The sequence below is a fragment of the Penicillium cosmopolitanum genome (genome assembly GCF_028827165.1).
Source record: "Penicillium cosmopolitanum strain IBT 29677 chromosome Unknown utg000013l:1.0-859999.0:1.0-860633.0, whole genome shotgun sequence".
In the NCBI taxonomy this organism is placed as follows: domain Eukaryota; kingdom Fungi; phylum Ascomycota; class Eurotiomycetes; order Eurotiales; family Aspergillaceae; genus Penicillium; species Penicillium cosmopolitanum.
Window position 1 is genome coordinate 835,727 of NW_026622683.1, and position 24,847 is coordinate 860,573.

At 50.1% G+C, this 24,847-nt stretch overlaps 9 protein-coding genes across 9 annotated transcripts; 4 read left to right on the forward strand and 5 right to left on the reverse strand.

Moving 5' to 3' along the window:
- Positions 1–1,320: 1,320 nt before the first annotated feature.
- N7509_014275 (eukaryotic translation initiation factor 3 subunit F) lies at positions 1,321–2,541 on the reverse strand (the record flags this gene model as incomplete). The annotated part of the gene is made up of 3 exons (XM_056638912.1): positions 1,321–1,543; positions 1,612–2,324; positions 2,443–2,541. 3 exons carry the CDS (start codon positions 2,539–2,541, stop codon positions 1,321–1,323), a joined length of 1,035 nt encoding a protein of 344 aa, XP_056480901.1.
- A 2,185-nt stretch (positions 2,542–4,726) lies between these two features.
- N7509_014276 (uncharacterized protein) lies at positions 4,727–6,330 on the forward strand (the record flags this gene model as incomplete). The annotated part of the gene is made up of 4 exons (XM_056638913.1): positions 4,727–4,742; positions 4,798–4,963; positions 5,029–5,690; positions 5,747–6,330. 4 exons carry the CDS (start codon positions 4,727–4,729, stop codon positions 6,328–6,330), a joined length of 1,428 nt encoding a protein of 475 aa, XP_056480902.1.
- Positions 6,331–7,199: 869 nt separating this feature from the next.
- Positions 7,200–7,862, forward strand: N7509_014277 (pyridoxal phosphate-dependent aminotransferase; the record flags this gene model as incomplete). Its single annotated transcript, XM_056638914.1, has 2 exons — positions 7,200–7,387; positions 7,463–7,862. The coding sequence occupies 2 exons, from the start codon at positions 7,200–7,202 to the stop codon at positions 7,860–7,862; spliced, it is 588 nt and encodes a 195-aa protein (XP_056480903.1).
- A 59-nt stretch (positions 7,863–7,921) lies between these two features.
- Positions 7,922–8,534, forward strand: N7509_014278 (pyridoxal phosphate-dependent transferase; the record flags this gene model as incomplete). Its single annotated transcript, XM_056638915.1, has 3 exons — positions 7,922–7,955; positions 8,079–8,205; positions 8,294–8,534. 3 exons carry the CDS (start codon positions 7,922–7,924, stop codon positions 8,532–8,534), a joined length of 402 nt encoding a protein of 133 aa, XP_056480904.1.
- Positions 8,535–8,842: 308 nt separating this feature from the next.
- N7509_014279 (uncharacterized protein) lies at positions 8,843–9,419 on the reverse strand (the record flags this gene model as incomplete). The annotated part of the gene is made up of 3 exons (XM_056638916.1): positions 8,843–9,091; positions 9,157–9,279; positions 9,348–9,419. The coding sequence occupies 3 exons, from the start codon at positions 9,417–9,419 to the stop codon at positions 8,843–8,845; spliced, it is 444 nt and encodes a 147-aa protein (XP_056480905.1).
- Positions 9,420–10,296: 877 nt separating this feature from the next.
- N7509_014280 (uncharacterized protein) lies at positions 10,297–11,298 on the reverse strand (the record flags this gene model as incomplete). The annotated part of the gene is made up of 1 exon (XM_056638917.1): positions 10,297–11,298. The coding sequence occupies one exon, from the start codon at positions 11,296–11,298 to the stop codon at positions 10,297–10,299; it is 1,002 nt and encodes a 333-aa protein (XP_056480906.1).
- Positions 11,299–11,835: 537 nt separating this feature from the next.
- Positions 11,836–13,361, reverse strand: N7509_014281 (DMT family transporter; the record flags this gene model as incomplete). The annotated part of the gene is made up of 3 exons (XM_056638918.1): positions 11,836–12,200; positions 12,254–12,851; positions 12,951–13,361. 3 exons carry the CDS (start codon positions 13,359–13,361, stop codon positions 11,836–11,838), a joined length of 1,374 nt encoding a protein of 457 aa, XP_056480907.1.
- Positions 13,362–14,036: 675 nt separating this feature from the next.
- Positions 14,037–16,099, reverse strand: N7509_014282 (UTP25 family protein; the record flags this gene model as incomplete). Its single annotated transcript, XM_056638919.1, has 3 exons — positions 14,037–14,952; positions 15,019–15,596; positions 15,650–16,099. The coding sequence occupies 3 exons, from the start codon at positions 16,097–16,099 to the stop codon at positions 14,037–14,039; spliced, it is 1,944 nt and encodes a 647-aa protein (XP_056480908.1).
- Positions 16,100–18,020: 1,921 nt separating this feature from the next.
- On the forward strand, positions 18,021–18,569 carry N7509_014283 (uncharacterized protein; the record flags this gene model as incomplete). Its single annotated transcript, XM_056638920.1, has 2 exons — positions 18,021–18,043; positions 18,266–18,569. 2 exons carry the CDS (start codon positions 18,021–18,023, stop codon positions 18,567–18,569), a joined length of 327 nt encoding a protein of 108 aa, XP_056480909.1.
- Positions 18,570–24,847: the final 6,278 nt, after the last annotated feature.

A 24,847-nucleotide genomic window follows, 5' to 3' on the forward strand; every position in this document is an offset into this window, starting at 1 on the left:
CCTTATTCTTAATTCAAGCCTTCATCCAATGCCGGGGTGGGGGCGGCGAGCCAGGCACGTCGTGTTGCGCGTTGTGTTATGCGCACTTGATGTTGGGAATCTGTCGTCGTCCGGAGACTTGAAGCCCTCCATTCCAAAAGTTGACCTTGGTAGAAGAGGATGGTTTGGTGTGCAGGCCCTTTTGTTGATAGATCAACCTTATCTGCTCCACTTGCTGTAACCCTTGGCATACTTTCATGGAGTGGTTTCACGACGGCGGGTGTGACACGGTGGTGTAGGTAGTGGAGACGTCAAAAAAATTAGTGCTCAGCCTAAATTGGTGGCCGGATTGATCGGAGTGATGTGATGTCAATGCGGAGACGGAAAGACGGAGAGGTTGAGTTGTGGTGTTGGTAAGTTGCTGAAATTGCCGGAGGAAGGGATCTTGTTATATGGGCACTCCACTATTACTTATAAGGACACTTCTCGACACATGAGGCGGGATGCGGTTTCTGTATTACCATTAGTATGGTAATAAAAAGCACCATATCATAGACATCTCCAGGATTGATGTATTGTATTTACACATATCGGGCAGAAGGTGTCCACTTAGTACTTCTGTAGTATTTCTGTAGTGCAGTGACTAATTAATTACTAACTAATCCTCCGGGGTAACTTGGAGTTTGGGTTGACCCAAAAATGAGACCAACGCCCACGGTTACAGCTGGATTGTTTTAGGTACAGTCTGAAACTTGCTACTTGCTACTGTACTTGCACTACATGCATAAATGAAACTGACAAACGTCTAACATTTTATGTCCATTCATCATAACTAACGCCGCGCCCAGTAGATGCGACTTCATAAACCGGGTTGGACCCGGTGACTACACAGTCGGCAGACTTGATACTTTTGGGGTCTGCTTCTGCTTCTGCTCTGCTTCTGCTCCTGTTTTGCTGATCACATTGCTCCATCACCTTGCCTTGCCTCGTCTCTATCTCTTCTCCAAAGCAAGATAAGCTAGATCGACTCCGATGCGCCAATTGCTTTTCAATAAAGGCCATCCGCACACAAAGTCAGTCCGGAGACAGAATGCGGAGGACAGGAAAGAAGGATATGCCCGAGTGTAGATGTCTGTCTCGCAAATGGGGTAAAAGAGGAGGGAAACTGTAAAGAAAAAAAGAAAATGGAAAATGGTAGGTAGAACAAACAAAGGACGAGCCCAATAAATGTCGAAAGAGGTGGAAAGGGCGATTCGGTGGGTGGGGGAGACATAAAGAAACATCATCGGGCAAGTATAGCTTCACAGGAATTCACATCATGCATCATTTCTCCGTAGCTGTTTATGCGCGAGCCTCCTCGGCCTGGGCGCGGTCCTGACGAGGACGGTTACCACCCTTACCGCCGCGCTGGTTGTTGCGCTGGCCCTCATGGCCACCGGTACCAGTTGACTCGCCGCCACCCAGGGTCAGTTGGGCGGTTGCTAGTCGGTTAGACAGCTCCATCTGTGTGCGGATGGTGTTGGCGAGGTAAGAAACGACCAGGACATCCTGGATGTGGTTGTTGCTGGAGGGAAAAAATCAAAGGTCAGTAAACAAGTTCAACCCGGCTCGATAGAATGCGGGGTCACATACAAGTCCTTCTCAATATCAGCAGGCTCGACCTTGGGAGCCAAAGCGAGAGCGTTGAGCAGGAATTGACCCATAGCGGTGGAAGCGGGAGCCTCCTCGTCAATCACGGACTCAACGTAGCGCGAAACACGGTCGATCATAGACAGAACCTCCTCAATGGCACGCTCCAGAGCCTCGACATCGGTGGCGATGCTGGTCGAGCGCTCCTCGGTGTCCTTGGCGTTGGCAATGGCCTCGAGACCACTCTTGTCGGCCTCGCCGTATCGGAGCTCGTAAGGGACGGGGATGAAAGCAGCGCTGTCGGCAGCACGCTCGGCGGTGACACCGACGGGGGCGGAGATGTAGGCGCGGGTCTCGAGGTCCTTGCCGGCCTCGGTGGCCACGGTAAGGTGAACGGCGGGGTGGGGCCATGTGCCATCGCCCTGGCCGCTGTAGAAGTTCTGGATCAAGGCGGAGAAGGTGTTGAGCTCCGAGGCGGTGGCGTACCAGCCGACCAGCACCTCGCGGGGGTTGGCCTTGAGGTGCAGGGCCAGCATCTGCTTGTGATACTCCATATCGACCTCGACCTGATCCTCAGCCTCGGAGTGGCCCACGGCGAAGGCGGAGCGCACTTCGACCTCACCTCCATCTTCCGAGCGTGTTCCGAGAAGGGTACCGATGACACGGTTCTGGTCGGCATTGCGGCGCAGCGAGTGATCGAGGATAGAGAAAACGGCCTGGAGTGAAGTTGTGTCAGCGATATGGCTGGCAGCGACAGCGGTTTTGGATGTTGGATATTGGGTGGTGGTTGCTGGGTGTTGGGTGTTATTGAATGCCCCTCCATATGTCACATACCTGGGGCTGGATGACCACGTTCAAAGGGGCGGTGGACGGGGCAGTCCCCACGGAGACAGGGCCCAGAGGACGGGCAAGGTGGAGGAAAGAATCGGCCATTTTGGTGAGGAGTATAGGTGGTGGATGGTGGAGGGAGTCCCGAAGCCAAACTGGAAGATCTCTTTCGGAGGGACAATTTTCCTCGATGTTGGCCTGAGGCAATCAACGCTGTCTTTGTGTGTGGAATTTTCGCGCTAAGATAAGATAAGACTCACTTACTATGGGACAATGGTAGTTATTACTACACTTGTGTAGTTCTTTGCGTGTATAACATCTTCATTTGCGATATATGATATACTACACATTGTACATTGTACATCATATAGTGTGCTCAAGTTTACAGGCCTTCCGTTGAACTTAGGGCTATCCGTCTAATGTTCAGCCGTATGCCTTGGTAACTATACATACTTCACCACACTAAGACTGCGTAATGAGATCCTTCTTCTGGAATTTCTAATTATAAATTAAATACATTAGCCCATTTCAACCTTGGAACACTAGTGACAGTGCATTGGGCCGCCGTAAATAGCTACGTTCACCTCCATTTAAGGCTTCATTTTGCCAAGAAATTAGTCATCGTACCACGTGATTATCATCACCACGCTGCCCACTTGAACAGGCCTGGCTTGAACAAGTGGAACAATGGTCTTGGGAAATTGAAGATGGGGGGGGGAACTTCAAATTCCTTGTTATGAGTTGACAACGTCAAATTGAACCCATTTTTGGAGTCTTCGGCTCCAAGGCTGCTCACTGCCAGTGGCACTACTAATAGTACCTAGGTAGTCCGATATATATCGAATTATGCACACTGGTTCCAAGGTTGAAAATCTTACTATGAGTCCTATCACTGTAATAAAAAATGGGTATCACTCTCACCTAGAAGGTCTCTAATATTCCTAATTTAAGAGTATCGCCTATCCTAGGGGGCAGTATTGACCATCCGGGGCAAAAGGCCGAAAAGGCTCCGGCCCGGGCCTGATACTAGTCCACGCCCCGCATAATCATGGCGGAATTGGACCCCTCCTGATTCGCTGGATATGGACCATCCATTGAAAAAAGTTCCTTCGTTCCGGTGGCATACATAGATTCTCTTCTCAAGGAGTTTACTCAAGAGGCCTGTGGCTTTTATTTTGAGATGGCTGAGACGATATATGGCTACGATTATTGAATGACACCGAAAGCCCACGGCTGTCCCTAAAGTTCATAAAATCATCGTGCCATCTGCCAATTTTCACTCGCTTCTTAATGCGACACCTACGAGTAGGTTGATGACACTGAGATGGATGGTTCAAGCATCACACAAGGCTTAGTTATTCGTGTCCCAACAGCTGAAAAGCAGTCTCCACATTGATCTGCTTGGGGGTGGGGAGTGGGCCGAAGCCTCCACGAATGGCCCAATCTCTTGGCCACTTGATATACAAAATAGGCTAGCGTGTTTGGATGTTACTTTGAGAGAAAGCTAGCTGCCGATCAACAAGGACAGACGGGCAGGATGAATACTGGGCCACAAATATATAGCCGCGGGCTGGGAACTGGGTGAAAGGATTCGATCGCAAGCAGAGGGAGATCGCCTGGACGGCACGGATCGCGTTTCCAATTCAACGCGATGGACTAGTACTGTATGTAAGACCCACGAAGACACTAGCTCCACCTCCCCATTCCCACATCGACGAGGCACGGGGAGGCATATCAAGGAAATCAATAGTCAAAAACCACGGATTCGATGAGAAGTACCCGAGTGAAATAAAGTCTTGCATGAACTCGAACTGAAGAATCGAATTCCATATTTCAACTTTGGCAGAGCGGGAATCTCGGCTACAGTAGCTGAGGGGACGGATTAAAGGCTTAGCATATTAGGGCTGAAGCTAAGGCCGAACAAGGAAACAAGCGCGCAGCCAGCGCCAACAGCGAGCCTCCACGGGTCGCACGGACTGCATGGGCTGCATAAGTGAGTGGTGCGCATCCGTAAGTCGACGCAGTTCAAACTCAGCTGCTGATCGACATGGGTTAGGCCCCCTTTTAAAAACTGGCCGTCGCACTTGTTCCTCGATTTTTCTTAAATTTAGGTTGTGAGGCGCAAAAGAAGCATTCTTAAACAAAGGAGGTCCTGTCGCTACTCAAAGTGCTACCTGTTTCCGTCACTAATCTGGCACTCGGCTGATTTCGCCCTTGTTTATCCCTTTTTTCCTCTCGGCCGCAGTGCGGTCGATTTGTCTCCTTCAACGCACCCGACCACGTCACAAAAATGAGTTCTACTCCTGGTATTTACTCCGATCCTCTTTGCTATTTCATAGACCGACCACTCATCATAAATAGAGTATAATAATGATAATATCAAGCCGGAGCCGATCTTGAGTCAGCAAGACCACGAGGATGGCCCCGTTCCTCCGCCTAACGTTGACGATGCCGCACTTGTCCGCAAAATTGACATGCGTGTACTGCCAATGCTATTTGCCATTTATCTCGTCGCGTTTTTGGACCGGTATGTCAATTGGACTTATGTATTTCATGACTTCATTCATGCTGATTCCGCCGATTCCGCCCCAGAGTAAACATCTCGAACGCACTCACCATGAGCATGCCGACTGATTTGGATTTATATGGTGACCGGGCAAACATTGCCCTTCTGATCTTTTACATTCCATATATTCTTTTCGAGATCCCCTCGAATATCGTGATGAAGAAGCTTAAACCGCATATCTGGCTTTCCGGCTGTATCATTGCCTTTGGTATTGTCATGCTCGGTCAAGCTTTTGTTCAAAGCTACGGCGGTTTGATCGCGACTCGCTTCTTCCTTGGACTTGCCGAGTGCGGGATCTTTCCCGGTAGCTTTTACCTGATCAGTTTCTGGTATAAACGTGCCGAGGCCCAGAAGCGTTTCACTATGTATTGGTCATCAGTCATTTTTGCCGGTGCCTTTGGTGGTCTGCTTGCCTCAGGTATTGCCAAAATGGATGGCATGCGCGGTCTTGAAAATTGGCGATGGATTTTCTTGCTGGAGGGTATTGCTTCTATCCTGATCGGCATTTTCGCGCTGTTCTTCTGCGCTGATTTCCCTCAGCAAGCATCTTGGTTGACCGAGGATGAAAAAGCAGCGGTGATTGCGAAGACTCGCAATTTCGAAGATGATGAGGTCTCGGTTACAAAGTCCGATTTGATTGCGTCTTCAAAGGATCTCAAGCTGTACCTGGCGGGGTTCATGTACTTTAGTGAGTTATCGTTGCCAAGTTGTACGTTTTTTTCATGATCTAACCCACGCAAACAGCAATCGTCGTCCCCATCTACGCTTTCTCTTACTTCGCGCCGACTATTATCAAAGCCCTGGGATACGGAACGATTCAAACCCAATTGCACAGCGTGCCACCATTTGCCGCCGCCCTTGGACTCTGCGTTGTAGTCGCATATTTCTCAGACCGCTTGAATATCCGCCTTCCATTCATTCTTCTTGGTCAAATACTGATCATCATTGGCGTGGCAATCATGTTAACGACGCATGGAAAGAGCCATTTCTCAGCCGAGTATCTCGGCATTTGCTTCATCACTATGGGTGCATTTAGTTCTGGAGCTGTCATCATCTGCTGGGTCTTGATGAACATGCAGGGCCACAAGGAGCGAAGTATCGGGTCTGGTTGGGTGATTGGCGTCGGCAATGCAGGTGGTATCGTCGCTGTTTTCTGCTTCACTAAGGACGATGCACCCTTGTATCATCGTGGATACTGGATTCTGATGGGTATCACGCTTGCCGGAGTGGTGCTTACTTTGTTATACGCCTTAGTTATTGTCCGCGACCGCCGCCGTCAGGTCCGCGATGAGGGCAAGGTTGACAAGGAGAAGGTTTTGTCTCTATAGAAAGTTTAATATTTGACCTCATTTCTGGGACTGGGGCTGCCGTTTTCGATTTTTTCTGAGGCGACTCGAAGACTACATTACGGTCCTGAAGGAATAAAATCTCTGTATATCTACTATCCAGAGGATTCACCGGGCAAGACCTTTCTGCTTGTATATTTGTCGAAAATAATGATAATTCTGAACTTAGAAAATTCTATTCTACTGGCAACTACCGGTGATTCGGGTCACTGATCTTGCCCCCAGAAAGATAACAATTCCCTGACATAGAGATTATGTACCGATTTTATATGACGTGTTGATAAAATGAGCTGCGAACGCAAAGAAAAATTTAGATTAGAGTTTCTAGTAACTAGTATTTGCCTAGCTGGCAGTGCCTGGCGAAATACGAAACCCGCCGGGATTCTAGGCAACCCCTTAACCCCTCAACCCCGCATATCCTTTCTTCGGCGGAATTATCTATTGCATCCACTCACAGATAGGTATAGTTTCTTATTCTTATCAAGCCTTCTAAAATAACATCTTTCTTTCTCTTATCATGCTATCTACAAGAGGATCAGCCTGGGGAAAAGCCGATTTCGCTCATGGGAAACAAGACTTTTACGACCTTTCCACCAATCCCAACGGCGTTGTCAGCTTCGCCAACGCCGAAAATGTATCCCACCACGGCACTTCTTACAGATAGGCAGACAGCTAATAAACAATAGTGGCTACTTCACGATGATCTGACCGATTATCTCAATAAACAGGTATCTAGCGCAAACCCCAACCCGGACACCTAGTCATAACTGACCATACAAACAAAGACGTTGGACAAACAATGCTGTTCATACGGCGAAGGCTATACAGGATCTTCGAGACTCCGGTCCGCAATGGCAAACCACCTGAACACACATTTCAATCCATTCACCCCAGTCGACGCCGAAGAGGTCACATTCGCAGCCGGAGTAACAAGTCTAAATGAGCTATGCGCCCTTCTCCTGTGCGACCCAGATGATTCCATTCTTCTGATCGGCCCTGTATATGGATCATTTACTCGAGATCTCACCACCAAGACTAGGTACGCAAAGCACGCCCTTTCCAGCATCATGATTAGTTAGTACCGGACCCAACAAGCTGATCAACATACTCCCAGCGTAAACTTAGAGTACGTTCATGTCGGTGAAAAAGACCAATTCTCACCTGACAGCATCGCCGAAATCGAGACTGGATTCGAAGCAGCGAAAGCGCGAGGCAAAAACGTCAAAGCATTATTCATATGCAACCCCCATAATCCGCTTGGACGGTGCTATTCTCGGGAAACATTAACCGGGCTGCTTCGTCTGTGCGCGAAAAAGGGTATTCATCTGGTCAGCGATGAAATTTATGCTTTATCGGTTTATGAGCGGGATGATAGGCCTTCGGAAACTTTTACATCGGTTCGATCGATTGATTGCACCGGGATCATTAGCTCTGATCAGGTTCATGTTCTTTATGGGATGTCAAAGGTAGTCCAAATCTCCCGATACACAGAAAGTGAGCGGCGGCAGTGCTGACTTTCATGAATAGGACTTTGCTGCGAGTGGAATGCGATTAGGTTGTGTGATCTCGCAAAATGACGAGTTCAACAAAGCGATTCGAGCTCTTTGGTGAGACTAACCCTAAACTAACTATCTCGATCTATCGCGAAAAAATGAATGAATAATGAACTGACCCTAGACTCTTGTTCAGCCGCTTTTCTTCCCCTTCCCAAATTTCAATGAGCCTAGCAGCAACAATGCTGGAAGACCAAGAATTCATTCGAACGTTCTTGAAAAAGTCACACAGCCTCCTGCTTCGGAATCGACTCTTAGCAGAAGAGCTCCTCAAACAAGCCGGGATCAGCTTTTATGATAAAGGGTACGATTTCTAAGCCACCTTTAATCCCTCAAATTATATTAGAAAGGGGTTCAGGGTCCCAGTCAGCTAATTTCGCGAATCACAATAGAAATGCAGGATTCTTCATATGGATCGATTTGAGTCCGCATCTTCGCAGTGAAGATACTCAACGAGATGCATGGGCTGCGGAAAGACTTCTCTCGGCTCGCTTCGCACAGGCTGGTGTCATCATGTCTACTGGTGAACAGTATCGTGCACTAGAACCTGGGAAATTTCGGATTATATTTTCCGTGGGGGAAGAGACCCTGCGGGAGGGGATTCGAAGGTTCGTTCAATGCGCCCAGATGTGATTTATCTGGGATTCCCTGCGAAGAACTTGACTGAGAGTGAGACTTTTGCACGATATCTGCTGTTTTGAAAGATTGATTGATGGGTATTTTGACTGTATGGCTTGATTCCGAGGATAATAATATTGGCATTTCATTTCACCACACCAGACAACCATTTGATACATAAATACGAATAATAGTATGTTCCGCTGGGCCCCTCCCTCGCTTTTCCTCCGAGCATTGCAAGAGACATAATGTCTCTCGGTTGAAAGTAACAACAGATTGCACCGAAATGAGAACAAAGATCCACAACGCCCCTACCTTTCCACCTAGACGCAGATAGATATCTTCTCAAATTGTTGCTCGTCGTCCCTTTCGAGAAGTTCGGCCCGCTGGGTGAAACAGTCGACCTTTTCATTCAAAAGCTCGACTTGTCGGGTAAGAATCCGCATCATCTCATTATGGCCGACCATCTCTCCGATCAGACTTTTGTGATACCTACCCAGAGACTCGAGCTGTTGGTTGTAAAGATCGAGAGCCTCCCGGAGCCACTTGGCGGCATTTTTCAGTTCCCGTTTCTGGAGAGGCTTCGGTTAGCGAATATCCGAAATAGCAAGACCGGGAAGGAGGGGGTTCAAATTACTACTGAAAGCTCGCACACGAGGCAAACTGATTCATTCAAAGAAAGATCTTTATCTTCGAGCCGTGCGAAGATTCTATCGAATGAGGATTTGAGTCTGTCGGCGCTTTCGTCCGTGGTCAAGACCTGTTGATTGATTCGTGAGCAGATATGTGAAGCAAAAGATTCAGGGTGTAGGACCAGCTGCTGCTTACCTGGACTAAGCATTTCGCCGTGAGATCTCGCAGACGGTCCATAGACTCGAGCTTTGTCAATCGGAGATTCATCCCGAGAATGTGCCTGTCATGTATTGCGTTCTTTAGATTCGTTAGCGGTCATCCGGGAGGAAGATTGGGTGCAGATCTTGTTCTGGGCGTACAAGCATGATAAGACACCAAATGCTGAAAGCAGCTGTCCATTGAAATGGAATTCCGATGTACAATGCCAGGCCAAGCCACAACGCCTGCATAACCCAGAGACTCATGTTCAAGGCAGCGTGAAGTAGGATAGTTGACGATTCGTGTGAGGATGAGTTGAAAGACTAGGGTTGACTATCAGAGAAGAAGAATTGAGAGTTGAGAGTTGAAGTCGAAGGTCGAGAATTAGCTGGGGTGAATGGAAGGTGCGATAGACCACACCGTTCCTTCCCAGGCTGCACTCAGTATTGAATAGTACACAGTACACAGTACACAGTACACAGTACATACACACTATACAGTACTGTTGTAGTCTACAGTCCTAGAGATCTATATTTACCATCTAGATGAGAGGTATTTTGACAAAAATGGCATGAACCCTGCCTATATTGGGGGTACTTAGAGGACATGATATACCCAGGGTAACCCTGGTTATATCCAAGTATAGTATAATCCGAACCCTAACTTGACCTAGAGCCCTAACATACAGACTTCATAGATAGTCAAGCATAATAATATCTTCATTTCTCATCACGCCATACGCCATACGCCATACACCATATCCATATATCCAAAGCCTAACCTAACCAGCCGTAATAGCCAACATCCTCTTCCTCCTCCCCATTCCCATCCCCATCTCCATCGGCACATCGACATCTCCATCGACATCCATCCCACCCCCCTCTCCCCAACAATAACCCCCCTCAAATCTTCCCTCAACCGCACAGCATCCCTAATCAACTCCCCCTCAACAACCCCCCCTAGAAGCAACATCACAGCGTGCCGTAACTGCCAAATCAAACATCTCCAAACCCCTAACCTGCAACAAAGGCTTAACCCACCCCTCATTAACATCAAGCTTAAGTCTCTGCCCCAAACCCCCGCCAACCAAAACCGGTCCACCACCAACCATCATCCCCGTAAACCGGCCTAAATCAACACTCAACTTCAAAGTCCGTAACCCAGTAAATTCCCTCGCAACACACCCCCAAAATCCAACCCAAAGCTCATCACTATGCGTATGCGCATATATAGACCCCTTATGTTCCTGCCCACTAAGCGGTGTCCAAACCGGCATCCACTGAACCGTTAAAGATGTAACGGCCCGTCTAGCGCGCGGCGATAACGATCCGGCAAAGGAGAGGAATGTGTATAAGTCGTCGACGTCAATTGTGGAGTTTTTGTATAATGTTGTTTGGGTTTCTGCGTAGATTGCTTTACAGGTTCGCAGTAGTGAGACGGGAGTCGTGGAGAGTGTTGAGGGTAGATCGGTGTGCGTGTGTGGGTAGAGTAATCTATCTGTGTGTCCCGGGATTCGGCCGTCGTAGATGCGCCATCGGGCTGGGGTTTTGGGGCAGCAGTGGCGATGGTGGGTGAGAGCGGTGCTGGCGCTGCTGGTGGAGGTGCATCTAACGTGCTTTATTTTGTCTTTTATTTGGACGAGGTGGAGGGTGTCGGAGCCGAAGACGTAGGCCCATATCATGGATCGGATTTCGGGAGGTAGTTTTGTGAGTAAGGGGGTTGTTTGGGGTGTGGTTTTTGTCCAGTCTATTCCGGGTGTGTCTAGTGGTTGTGTACTACTAGTAGTAGTAGTATATGTAGATGTACTAGTAGATGTCGGCGCAGCAGGCGAGCAGATAGCGCGGTCATGGATCAATTCGCAGACTTGATCTTGCCATTTTCGGCCCGTTGAGTAGTAATGCCAGATGGAGTAGGGGTCGCGGACCAGCCAGGCGTCGAAGTGGCGCATGGTGGCTGTATAGCAGAGATGGATATGAGATGAGATGAGATGGAGTCAATGGAGGATTTCAAGATCTGCAAAATCTGGGGAAAAGTGGGCTTCTGCTCCACTATATACTCCACGCTCCTTTCTCACACCCACATTCAGCCATGACGGTACGGAGTAAATGGTAGAGATTTCCCTCGTAGCCTCTCCACAGAGGCAATTGGCAGCTGCAGCTGTGAGTGGTCGACGATGAATGCAGCGCGGGCAATCCCGGCGTGTAACCTTATGACGTCACGTGGAGCAGTGTGCTCCGTCGAGCAGCAGAGATACGAGTAAAGTAGAGTAGAGTATAGTTGGGATTTGGTTTATTTATTAGATTATCAGTATAATGGTGTAACATATATATTATGATTGGCAGTGCAGTATACTACTAGTACATAGTTGGTGGATTGTGGATGCCAGTGCAGTTACTAGTATAAACAGAAGTCTAGATCTAGATTCATATTATACGACACTCAAAATATACCCAGATTAGTTCCAATAATCCTGGATATATGCCATCTACTGCGCACTACTCTGTACACTTTCCTCCTCTCTCCCCTCTCTCACTCCCTCATCCTCACCCCCTCCCTCCTGCACCTTTGCATCATCACCACCACCACCATCACCCCCCTTCACCCGGGCCCCCTCCTGCATAACAGCCACATAAACCGCACAGGCCAAAATAAGCCCCGACCCAACCCAAGCCACCCCATCAAGCGTCGTCCCCCAAACAACCTTATCATAAAACAGCGCAAAAAGCATCTGCGTATACACCATGCTAGTCGCCTTAGACCCTTGCTTCCCCTTACCAGCTCCAGCACCAGCTCCCCTCCTTCCATAACGCTTCGCGGCGGCACATAAGACAACCCCGCCGTAAGCAAAAACTGCAACAAAAACCCACAAACACCCAAACCCACCATAAAGCTCCACTCCGTACTGGTGGTCGGGACGCGGAACTCGACGCTGGGCAGAACCAGCATAGCTACCAGTGATATAATCGTCGTCACGCTGGAGAAATATGTCACGGAGACTAGCGGGTGTGCGCGACGTCCTATCATTCGAATAGAAGTGTATGCGCCCGCTGCGCCGAGGACACCAATACTGGCTACTATTGTTGCGAGGACGTGGTGGTATGCGTCTGCTTGATCGGGACTTTCATCACCATCACCAGCTGTCGAGTTTTCACCACCTGCTGAGCCAGCTTTATTCGAGCGAAACGGCCGCGCAATCAAAACAACACCCACAAGACTAACAACAGCCGCAACCTGCTGTCGCCGCGAGAACGTCTCACCGGGTATAAAAACCGAACAGGCGTAACAGGTCATTATAGGCGCTAGGAAGGTTATAACAGTTGCTTCGGATAAGGGTAGGTATTGGACTGAGTAGTATAGGGCGTAAACGCCTGTGAATCCGCAGACGGCGCGGAAGAGGAGGAGTGGGAGGACTGGTCGTGTGCCGAGGGGGTGGGGGGTTTTCGCGATGAACATGTAGATGTAGCTTGCTAGGGCTGTTATGGACATTCGGGCGAATAGGATCTGGGGAAATGTTGGTGTTAGTTTCGGCATAACTTTGGCATTGGAACTGGCACTGAGTTGTCATGTAACTAAGTGCTGTCCAGGCTGGGCTGAACGAACCTGAAAAGGATGCATAGAACTATGAATCTCCAGAACCTGAGTCATGACATTCATACTTGCGCCGAACATTTGCGCCAAGAGTACGAGGATCATGCCTTTATTCCTCAGCCAGAAGATGCGTGCTTTGGCGGCGTATTTTGTGCGTGGGCGCGTGGATGCTGCGAGTGCGTCTATGTCTGCGTCGGCGTTTTCCTCGTCTTCGTCGATGGGTCGCGGCTCGTACTCGGCCAATGACTCGAGATCGGGATCGGGATCATCGCGGTACGGCTGGGACTGGGACTGGGGGAGCGGGGCGTCTGGGTGGTTCTGATAATCCCTGTCCTGTCGTGCTTGTGCTTGTGCTTGTTCTTGTGTCTGAGTTTGAGCTTGTTGCTGGGAGGGTGCTGGTTGGTGGGGGGATTGTTCCGGCATTTTTTTCAAGCTGGGATGTCGGGCGGCTCAACTCTGCGCCGGATGATGGGTTTTATTGTATATTTCCAAGGGGTATATCCATGAGAATATACAAGAAGGAATAAAATGGGAAGAAGGAAGAAGGTGAGGAGTGGCGAGTGGGTGAGATATGTACAGTCGAGACCCGAGTTGGAGAAGGGAAAAAAGAAAAGATGCGCGATGTCGGCGGGTGACTTTACCGCTCACGAAAGTGAACTACTAAGAGTAAACTGGCACTCCGATGATTCACGGTCATTCGCATCTTATTTGCATTTGATTATATTATTCCGCATAGCTCTAACTCTAGTTCTAGTTCTAGACCTTTTACCTGGGTCGTTGCTAGTGTTTACGCATATCGCGTGACCAAGTCTAGTTACAATCGGAGGAAGTATGACTTTGTATATGACTTAAGTATATGACTTTTTAGTGTAATTATTTCAACAGATGCCTAGATGGATGCAACTGACACCGGATTTATATCCGAAGCAAACCACAGCCTGCGGCCTGCAGTCAGCAGTCCGCCTAATCTCAATAGTTCGCAACAGCCTGCAGCCTGCAGGCAAAGATCGACGGATCTCCCCGCATCCTCGGCACATCCCCAACTATCAGATGCACGTATACATCAACACCACACTTCACTCTATACACAGCCAACCGCTAAACAAAAGTAAAAGTATCCCCTCCCCTCTCACGCAGCATATTCCCCACCCTGGACGTCCCCACCACACGCTCCAACTTCAGCGCATCCCACTTAGAGAACAAAACACGCACCCCACCCTCCGCAGCCTCAACAACCGCCGCCGGATCGAGCCCCAAAAAGCCCACAATCTCGCCATAGAAGACCGGATTCTCAGGAACACCATACATAATCACCCGTCGCACACCACGGATCTGATTCCTGCGGAAATGATGCGCGCGCTCCGTATAAAGCAACACGGAATGTCTACCCGTGACAAAGTGACTCCGCGCACGCGACGCTTCCCGCGGCTCGGTGTACTCGGAAATCGCGCCGAAGGAAACATTCGTCGTTTGCGCCGATGTAGCGAAGTGATTTCTCACACGGACGAAATCGAGGTACGAGGGGACGAAGATGAGAGTTCCCGCGCCACCTTTGTTACTGCGGCCTGTGATACTTTTCACCAGTGTTGAGAGGATTGTTGTGGTGAAGTGTTTGAAGCGGGCGTCTGGATCCTTTGATGGGGAGAGACTGTCGATTCGGGTGAATGTTTGCTTTACGGAGACGGGGAGGGGGAGGTCGGTTATGGCGCCGGCGTGGGTGGGCGTTATTTTGATGCGGCCGGAGGTGTTTTGCATGTGTGTTGAGAAGAGGGAGTTGATTTCTGGCGTTATGAATGAGGCTAGGACGATTGTTTGGCGGATGTGGCGGGCGTGGTTGTCTAGGTACCAGTTGCGGACTCGGCTGAAGTCGCAGCCGTGGGCTTCCTTGGGTTGCTGGTTTAGATGCTGGAAGATGAAGGAGATGTGGTCCCAGTTCTGCATGAGGAGAGCGTCGGCGTGGTCGACGACGACTACTTCGATGGAGGAGAGGAAGTCGTGGTCTCGCTTCTTGGCACTGTTAAGGTAGAGGTTAGTTTTGGATTATACCGCGGTTGTGGTGGTGATCCTGGTGGTGACTTACTCGGCTTGGTCCATGATGGTACGTAGACCGAGCGGACTGGCCAGAATAACATCCGAGTTGTAGAATTGCGCAAAGTACTTCACAGTCTTGCGGGTAAACTTCAATCCCAGCCGGAACATATCGTCGTCATTGCCGCCAAACAGTTCGCGGAAATCCTCCGTCTTGTTCTCCCAAGAAGCATCATCGGGCGAGGAGAAGCTGTCAGTGAAGCGCTTCTTGTTCTCGTGCTGCTCAGCTTGGTAGATCCGGGCAATTGCATTGACGACGCGCACACAGGCTTGTCGTGTTGGGAGGATGTAGAGGACCTTGGGCCGGGTGAAACCCTGATCCCGGCACTCGATATCGGTATCGGGGTCCTTGGCCAGACGGGCATTATTCTTCAGGACTTGGTCGCGAGTCTTGATGAGATGGTTGACTGTGTGAAGGGCCGCAAGCTCGCGCATGCTATCCGCATTGCTGGCCGTTCGCGACCCAAAGAGTAGATCCTGGTAATCGAAGATGTATGGGGCGAGGTGCTGGGCGGAGCCGCTGATTGTCGGCAAGAGTTCGGCGACGCGGGGTTTGAGTTTATTTTTGAGCTAAATGCGTTAGTTGTAGGCCAAAAAAATTGCTGATAAGGGTCTCGACAAACCTTAAGGTTCGCAGTGCTCTTGATGGCTGGTAGTAGCGATGCGGCGTCTCCCATATCCGGGATTGACTGCACGAAGCGCAAACCGTCTGCTTCTTTCTTGGCCGACACCCATTTGTTCGCTTGGATTTGCTCAATCTTCTTGGAAAGATCCGACCCATCGGGCAAGTTGAAGTGCTTCTCGAAAGGACCAGCAGCATCGTCGTCCTCGTCGTCTTGAGCCTCTTCCTCATCATCTGACGGAGCCTGATCTTGCAGAGCATCGGCCTCAGCCTCTTCCTCGGCCTCTTCCGCCGCAGCCACCTTGGTATCACTGGTATCGTTGTCAACCTTTCTCCGCTTGCGAGCTGGTCCTTTAGAATCGGCATCGGTCTGAAGTAGTTGCAACAACTCGTTATACGGGCGCTCGGTTTGCTCTTCCTCGTCACTGCTGGAAGAGACATCATCGTCCATGTCGACGTCTTCAGTGACTTCGATCGGAGGCGCATCTTCGTCGGAGGATTCATCCGACCTAGAAAAATTTAGTTAGGGACCAATATTGCAATTTGTTATGCGATTGCGACTCACTCGGCATCGTGCAATCGCGACGAGTCGAAATTTTGTCGTCGGAAGCCGCCACGGCCACCACGACCACGACCGCGACCGCGGCCTCGGGGGGGCTCCTCGTCCACCTCTTCCGCCTCCGCCTCGAGAGAAGGCCATTGTGGATTGTGTTGAGGGGGTAATGAGGGTTCACGAGGAATATGGGGGAGCTGGGGAACTCACGCCGAAAATTGTCAACTTTTGGCGGCAGATAGGCAGAATTCGTTTTGCTTATCACCTCGTGATGGGAGGGCTTGACCGCCTCCCCTATATGGAAGTTTCCAACGACTGAACATCACCTTTATTCACTTTTAGCACTTTAAAGCGGTTGGGACTTTATGGTTCTTATTCGCGCGAAATGGGCATGTTCGAGAGATGCTCTGGTTAAATTAATAGGGGCGATGATACTGTCCATTGGCGAAATTGTGTAGTACTCCTGTGCCAACCAGCAGTGCTAATTGGACCTTGTGTACCATCTTTGCCACTTGGACAATGGTAATTTCTAATCCTGAATTGTATAAATTTGCCATGTAAATTAAAGTTATAATCCTGCCACATTACTTGTACCCCCGATGTTTAGCCACTTCATCTCAATCTCATGAGCCTCCCTCTTCCACTACCACGTAGGTCTTGGCTCGCCTGGTAAGTATAAGACCTTATAGTTAGTAAAGCTGTAGAATAGCGACGCTTAGTGGTGATAAACACCAATTTTTAGACATGTTGGCAGAGAAGAATACTAATAGATAGCACATTAGGCAAAGTCATAGATACTTTATCTTATTTTAACCAGCCTGCTTACACTATCATGGCCAACAAAAGCACACAAGACCCGATAACATGAGGCCGGGCATCAGGGGTACACTGGATGGGGCGGGGTTGTGACCAAATTTTCTATGGCAAATACGTACAAATCTAGGGTTGGAAATTGGCATTGTCCAAGTAGCAAAAATTATAAAGTGATGGCGGTCCAAATAGCGCTCCTTGTGCAATATACTCACAGGCCTGTGGCCTTTGGCCTGCGGCTTTGCTAGCTCACAATTAATGCATGCAGGACGAGTGTCTGCCCTTGCCTACATTGCATTACGCTCTTTGCTTTCACGGCGATTACACATTAATTGCATACTATTTGTCAGTAGATAGATAGATATAGCGTGAGAACTTTCTCCTTCATCGCACAGATCCATCTAGATATTCATCTTCATCTTCTATCTCATATTTCTGGCTCTCTCGCCAACTTGTAACTTTTATAATAAATAATGGATAGGTAGTAGTAGGGCAATTTGCAACACATGCGCCTGGGATTGTAATTCGATACTCTTGAGCTCCAGTACTAGTACTACTACTACCGAGTAAGGTCTGCTGTCTGGGGATGAACTTGAGCGCCAGGGACCTGGAGCCCACCGTACCTTCCTCATTCAACTCAGCTCATTCCCCACCTGGGCACCCTCAACGATTAGGATTTTGTTGTTTACTTTCCCCTTCCCCTTCCTTCCTCTTGATCAAATCCTTATTCCAAGCAGGCATTTTCCAGGATTTGAATCGATTCTAACACATCCCCCACTTTTGCACCTGCTAGTTATGGTCTTCATGGGTATTTTGAGAACACTACGCCACTGGGGTAGCCAGGCCTTGGGTCTCGGACACAGAATTGCTATGTTTTTCCGGCCATAGTGGACTGGAGAGTTCGACTTCGAAATATGGTGATTGAAGTACGCCCTGAGAGATATCTGAGCCCCGTTCTATGTTCGAAAAGTCACTAACAAGTCCAAAGATTTTGCGTCCGGGTAAACTTATGGTGCCGTGGGAGAGCAAGCGGTACGTTCAACATGGATTGAGCAAACAGATTATTCAGGTAGACGAGAACCCCACCTACGCCCTTGCATTTCTCATCCGAATATCTACTGATGAGTCCACAGTTTCTCCTTCTGCTTAAGGATGACACTCGGTATAACCGCCAGATCGATGAAAGGATTGAGCTCTTCATGAAGGAAATTGATAACACGCGTGATGACCGGTTGATGTGTCGTCTGTGTGCAGAAGAAGAGATATCCAGAATTCGATCACAATCACCCTTCCATTTCGAAGGAGCGACTCGCTGATACAAGACTTTGCAGGAGGCGGCATTGAAAATTTGGGACCGGTTTTCGAAGAGCAAAAGCGACCTTTCTCCAAGCTTGTCGTCAAGCAGCTTAAGATGAGGGAGGACTATGACCCGGACTCTACCAACTTTATCAATAACCCCAACGAGATGATGGAGGTTCTCACCCAGCATATCGATAAACTCGACCGACAGGTCAAACTTGCCCGGGAGAAGTCCCATCACCTCAAACTGGGTATGTAAAGTCTCAACAGAGATGAGTGTCACGGAATGCATACTGCCTAGGCATCCATTCAGTGTCCGGCGACAAGCGGCGCTTATGGTGACCCAGGGATCACAATCGTTGGCAATGATTGACTGAAGTTTTCTTACACCAATGAAATTCTCCTTGGCATCATCTGAAGCTTCCCTCCTCCATCTCAAAGTATGCTGAGCCCCATCCTTATCTGAAATAGCAGCTAACAAATCTGAACACCTTAAGCCATGACAAGCCGAGAACGGCGCCACAAGAAGACAATTATCTTCCAGGCATATCCATCTTTACATCATTTCCTTACACAACACGGTAGACCAACTTGAACGTTCATATTAAGATAATAATGCTCATAATACTTGATCTACCGCATTCCATCAGTAGACAGGGCAAGGAGAACATCTACATGATTATCTTCCTATTTCAGAGACCCCTTCATACAGTGGATGGATGGATGGATGGATGATTTCATTTACCCCGACCCCTCGCGAACGATATGCAGGATTCAACAACTATATACATGTGTCTCTTCGTAATTGCCGTGTCTAATTTCCTAAGCGACCTTAATGCCTCGCCGAAGCCTTTCGTGGCTCCCTAGCCCTTCGTTCTCATGTTGTCTTCATGGTACTCGGCTTTGAAACCGTTGTGATGCTTCAGCGAAGTCCAAGACGGCTTCCACCGTCTTCGCCTTCGAAGCATGGCTAACCTTACCTCTCTCCTCTCCTCCAGACCCTCCTAGTAGGATTGAAATGCTGTTGAACGCCTCGCCGACCTTTTCTCGGAGCTCTCGCCGAAGTGCTCTCAGCTCTGGACAGTCTAGCAGAACATGGCTTACACTCTCGCGTTCGCCACAGACACATAGGTCATTGTCGCGGAAGCGAAACGTCTTTGCATATGTTGATAGCCAGCAGTGGCCAGTTCGCAATTGGGTGAGTAGATAAGCCCGGTTCCTCGGGAGGGAACCGTAGAGGCCACGTGTGTACTTGGCTGGCAAGGTGTTGTCAATCCGGCGCAGGTGGCTGCCAGTCTTCGACCCTTTCCATTCCTCTGCCCATTGGTCCTGAATAACTTGCCTGATATGTGCTCTCTCGCGTGATATCAAGGGACTGAACGGGTGTGTCTTGCCCGGGATGGCGGCTTCTTTAGCAAGCTGATCGGCGATCTCGTTCCCCGGTATTTCGCAGTGACCGGGGATCCATTGTAGTCGAATCATTGTACCATGGTTCTTGGTGGTTTCGGCTGCTCGTAGGATGGCGTGGATGATCTGCTGTCCCGACTTGTTCCCCGGTCTTCGAATAGCTTGCAGTGCCGACATACTGTCGCTGAAGATCGTGGCGGATCTCACCCGCGCGTGCGATGCTGTCTAACGTCGAACCGCGACTTGATTGATGATATTGATAGCGTATAGAATCCCAATGAGCTCTGCCGCATGGACCGACCAGCGGTCCATACTGCCCATCTGTATTTGTATCCTGTCAGTTGTCTGCTGCCTCTCGTCGATCGCGACGGCTGCAGCTCCCAGATGACCTTGTCGCCCCGAGGCGTCTGAGTAGATTATCACATCCGAGATGGATCGTACCGTTTCCGCTTTCTCTATTGCGACCTCTCGATCAGGTTCTATTTCGATTCTGGCGAACCCCTCCGGTCTCCATGGAGGGAGCGGGGTCGGGTCAATCATCTCGATTTCTCTCAGTCTCTCCAAGTTCATTGTTTTCAACGCCTCTGCTAGAGGGAACCTGGCGTATGATCCAATATTGTCCCGCCTTCTCTGGGCCCGAAGAAGGGTGCTCCAGATAGGATGTTTTTGGGGCAGGGTGTGGAGTCTTGTAATGGTATTCTGTGCACGGAAGCGTAGTCGAAGATGGATTGGCCGGACGTGTGCTTCTACATCCAGCGCAGCTGTGGCCACCGTTCGAAATGCCGATAGAACGCGGATGAGCGCAGTCCGCTGTACGGTGCGTAAGTGCCGAAGATGCGTCTTATCTCGGAGTGGGTCATGCCAGACGGTAGACGCATAGTCAATGACCGGTGCGACACACGCTTCGTAGAGCTAACGCATCTGCTCTGGGCGTAAATGCCGTAGTCCACCAAGAGCGAGGTTGACCTTTGTAGCTCGTTTGACCGCCTGCTGTACGTGTGGTTTCCATCGTAGCTCATGGTCGAAGATAATTCCCAGTAGTTTGGCCGTTGTGGATGGTTTGACTGCTTTGCCATTCATGATCAGTTCCCCTTGGCACTGTTCCTTTCTCTTGCGAGTGATGTGGATAAGTTCAGTTTTCTCGGCCGCGAAGCAGGATCCGGTCCTCCGGGCCTATGCTTCGATGCGTGGTATGTCTTCAAACTGGATTCTGGCTAGGTTCTCCTCTGCACTCCAGCCAACTCGCCAGCGAAAATAGTCGTCGATGAAGGCCGAAGCTCCGCCTTTGGAATCTACGGGCTGGTCCACCAGATCATTATTGAAGAGCGTGAACAGAATGGGCGAGAGTGGAGAGCCCTGCGCCAGCCCGGCATTGTCTAGCGGTGCTACCTCGGTCTGGTAGTCATCGAACCGGATACTGGCTTGGCGTCCGCTCATAAAGCTTGCGATCCATCGTCGGGCAACCAAAGGGATGCCCTTGGATTGGAGACGAGCGTCCAGGCTTGTCTGGTTGACTCCGTTGAACGCCCCTTTTAGGTCGAAGGCAACTAGCGTCACTACTTTTTGTTTGTACCACGCTTTGTCGATTGCGTTGGCAAGTACTAGAAGGGCTTGCTCGGTGGTGCGTCCTGGTCGGCCTCCAAACTGAGTGTCCGGTAGTAGCCCGTACTGCTCCGCGTAGAAGGACAACCGTCGGGCGACCACTGCTTCCAATAACTTTCCAAGCGTGTTGAGGAGCGAGATAGGGCGGTAGGCTCCTGGTTGCGAGTAGTCTGGCTTTCCTGGTTTCCGCAGAACTACGATCTGGGCGCATCTCCACCCCTGGGGGTGATATCCTAGTTCGATCGACACCGTGAAAATCTTGGTAATGATGCTCCCGAGGTAATCCCAGAGACGTTTCCAGACTAACATGGGAAGACCGTCTTCACCTGGCGCTGTTGATAGTTTTGCAGTACTGAGCGATCGGTAGATCTCGATCTCTGAGATCGGTTGCCATGGGATTTCGGCTGGGGGTCTCAGGCAGCTGTTCGTCTTCGGCGGGCGCCATCGACGGGAAGAATGCGTCCATGAAAGCTTGCGCCTTTTCTGGATTATCAGCCACCTCCCTGTCGCCGACCCGGAGCGTTGGGACGCAACCCCACGCCTCCCGTGGTTTCATGTACGACGCGGCCTTCTATAACTTCCCTTCGCCGGCCTCATCAAGGAATTGTTTCCAGTGTGATGCTTTTGCTTCTTCGATCGTCCGGGTCCACGCCCGCCGCGACTGGCGCATGTCCTGGAAAAGTGCCATGCTGTGGGGATCGTTTCGTCCTGCTTCCGCACATCTCGCCTGCCATCTGCGTCGCAAGCGGTTTACTTTGTTCTGTTGCTCCTTGAGATCGGCCGTGAACCATCGTTTAGCGTAAGGGGAGGGTCGCTGATCGGGCGTGTGTCTGTCGACAGCGATCGCAGTGGTCTTAGTGAGGTTTTCCACGGCCATATCGAGTGCGTAGGTTGAGTGCATCTCGGTCTGTTTCCCCATGAGACTTATAACCTCGTTCCCAATTTTCCCCCAGTCTGCGCGGTCGTAGGCCTTTCTTGGAGGTTTATTGTTGTTGCGATGTATCTAGAGGCTCCACTCTGAGTATGTGGCCCGGTGGTCCGAGCCGTAGTTATCGTGGTAAAGATGACACTTGAGCAGTAACTCAGATTTATCCGTCACTGTCTGGTCAATCGTGGACCTTCTTCCCGGGTGGCTCAGCGACCAGTAGGTTGAGACTCCTCGAGGGAGACATCCCTGCAGACCATGTTCGTGGAAGAAATTGATCAGTTCGCCGGCTTCCTCAACGAAGCGGGGTTGGATGTTGTTGTTCCCCCATGCCGGATGATGGCGGTTGAAATCTCCAGATAGGATAAGACAGGTGGGCCTTCTGTTGTTTTGAGTATTTTCCTGAATCGTGTGGTGGATCGCGGATAGAGTCGTCTCTGCCGATGTTCCGTCGGGATTGTGCATCGGTACGGGTGGGATATAGACCGAAAAGACCAGGATCTGGAGTTCGGCCGTCCAGATCTTAATTGCTGTTAGGTCTGGGTAGTCGCATTGCACTTGTTGGTGAGAGGCCGTTGAGAGCCTACGGTTCACATAGATGAGGCTTCGCAGTCGAGCTGAGCCGTCTTCGATTGTTGGTTTGTATAGTCGCCATACGCTGTGGTTCACATGTGTTCGATATGCAGTGATTAGTGGTTCCTGAATTAGGAGGATGTCTAGATTTTCGCTCTGGTGGTCGTTTATGAGGGCCTCCATGCCCGCTCTCGATTTTATGATGTTCAATTGTAGGATTCGGAGAGGTTTCCCTAACATTGCGGGGCGAGAGGGCCGGTTGGCGTTGGGCACAGGGAATCCCCGGTTGGGTGTTCACCACTACATTCTAAGCACCGTGCTCTGACTCCGGGTGGGCATCTTGATCGTTCGTGAGGGCCACCGCAGTGTCCGCACCGCGCTGCTTTTTCTTTGCAGGACCACGCCTGGTGGCCAAACCGTTGGCATCGGAAGCATCGTCCTTCTTTAGCCTTGTATCTCTCTATGCGCCCAATGTACCGCCGGTCAATCAGCAGTCCATTGTCAACCATCCATTCCGCGGCCTCTGCCGAATCAAACCAAATGCCTATGGAGGCGAACGTCCCCAGGTTCTTGTCCCGTTTCTTGAGCCACGCGATATCTTCGATTCGGAAGTCGCGAGCAGCGAGATCGTTCTCGTTTGTGAGTTTCTTGATAGCACCTGCTTTATCCTTCTCGAGGTCCAATCCGTGGGTAGGGAGGTGATGCACAACTACTCCGTGCCGTGGTCTCACCAGCCTGGTCTCGTTTCCTAGGTCCCTTAGCCATTCAGTGTTGCAGCGGGCCGCCTCTGCCGACTCCGAGTCCTTAAATCGAATGATGTATCCCGTTCGAGTGGTGCCGACTCCCGCGACTTGTATATCTTGCGTGGATGGGTCGTTTGATAGTGCGTTCCGGATGTGGGTGTTCGCTTCCGTGGTAGGTAGGTATCGTCCAAAGGTGTTTTCGTTGTCTTCTGATTCAAGTGCGTCGGTTGATGTCTGGCGAGTGCTGATTCGGACGCAGTTCTTTTCTTTCTTTCTGTGTCGACTGTTCTCATGAGGGTCCGAATTGTTGACGTCTGCAGCAACCGCCGCCCACGATCGGCCCGAAGGCGGTGTCTTTAGGCTTTCGACCTGTGTTCGCAGCGCTTGGATCTCTTCCCGTAGCGTCTCATTCTGGGTCTGTAGCTCGCTCTGGCTGTGTTTCACTTCGCGAAGCTCGTTTCTGGTAGCCTGGATCAGCACGCTTTGCTTGTCAATGGTGTGTTGCAGTTGTTCAATAATTTGTCGAATCTCTTTGGTTGTCACACGTCCACTGCTGGTCACTGCGCTTTCCGGCTCTGTAGTAGTCCAAGTCACATGGCTGTTGTCTTCTTCTAGGCGTGTTTGCCTCCTGGTACGAGGGGCGTCCCTTGGTTCAGAGTTTTCTCCTGCGTCGATCGCCGCCGACCGTCGCGTGTTCCTGGTTGGAAGGGGCTCGGGAGGCCCCGTGGGTGGGTCCGCCATCCGTTCACCGCTAGCGCCCGCTCGGCACACACAACAATGATTTTATATACGTTCGGCTTCAACAAATCACCTCTGTTTGCCTCGTCAACCTCAGTATACGGTCCCCTTCATACAGTGGAATTCGAAAACAGTTTCCCCTTTGGACATATGTCGGTTGTTTCTCGGCTTGTACCCGATACTACCCTAGTCCGAATATGGACAAAGCCGTAAAGAATCGTTTTTTAAGAATAGACAACTGGTGACTCGCGCTGTCGCACGCCGTAGCCCTGAAACGAAACAAGTACGAGAAAATAAAGTCTAATTGGGTGAGAATATGAAACTCGAAAGATCAGCTTTGACAACGCACCGGAAAGTCACACACGCATGTCGGCTAGGGTCAGCCAATTATAGCGTAGCAAAGTGCGGGGTCAAGTATAATAATTTTGTTGAGATGAGGGATAGGAGGATCTATGGCGTATTACACCAAAATTGAGTGATGTTAAAGATGTCTAACAATCTAGTGTAACCCACGAGGGGCATCATGTGCACTCCAAGATTCATGTTACC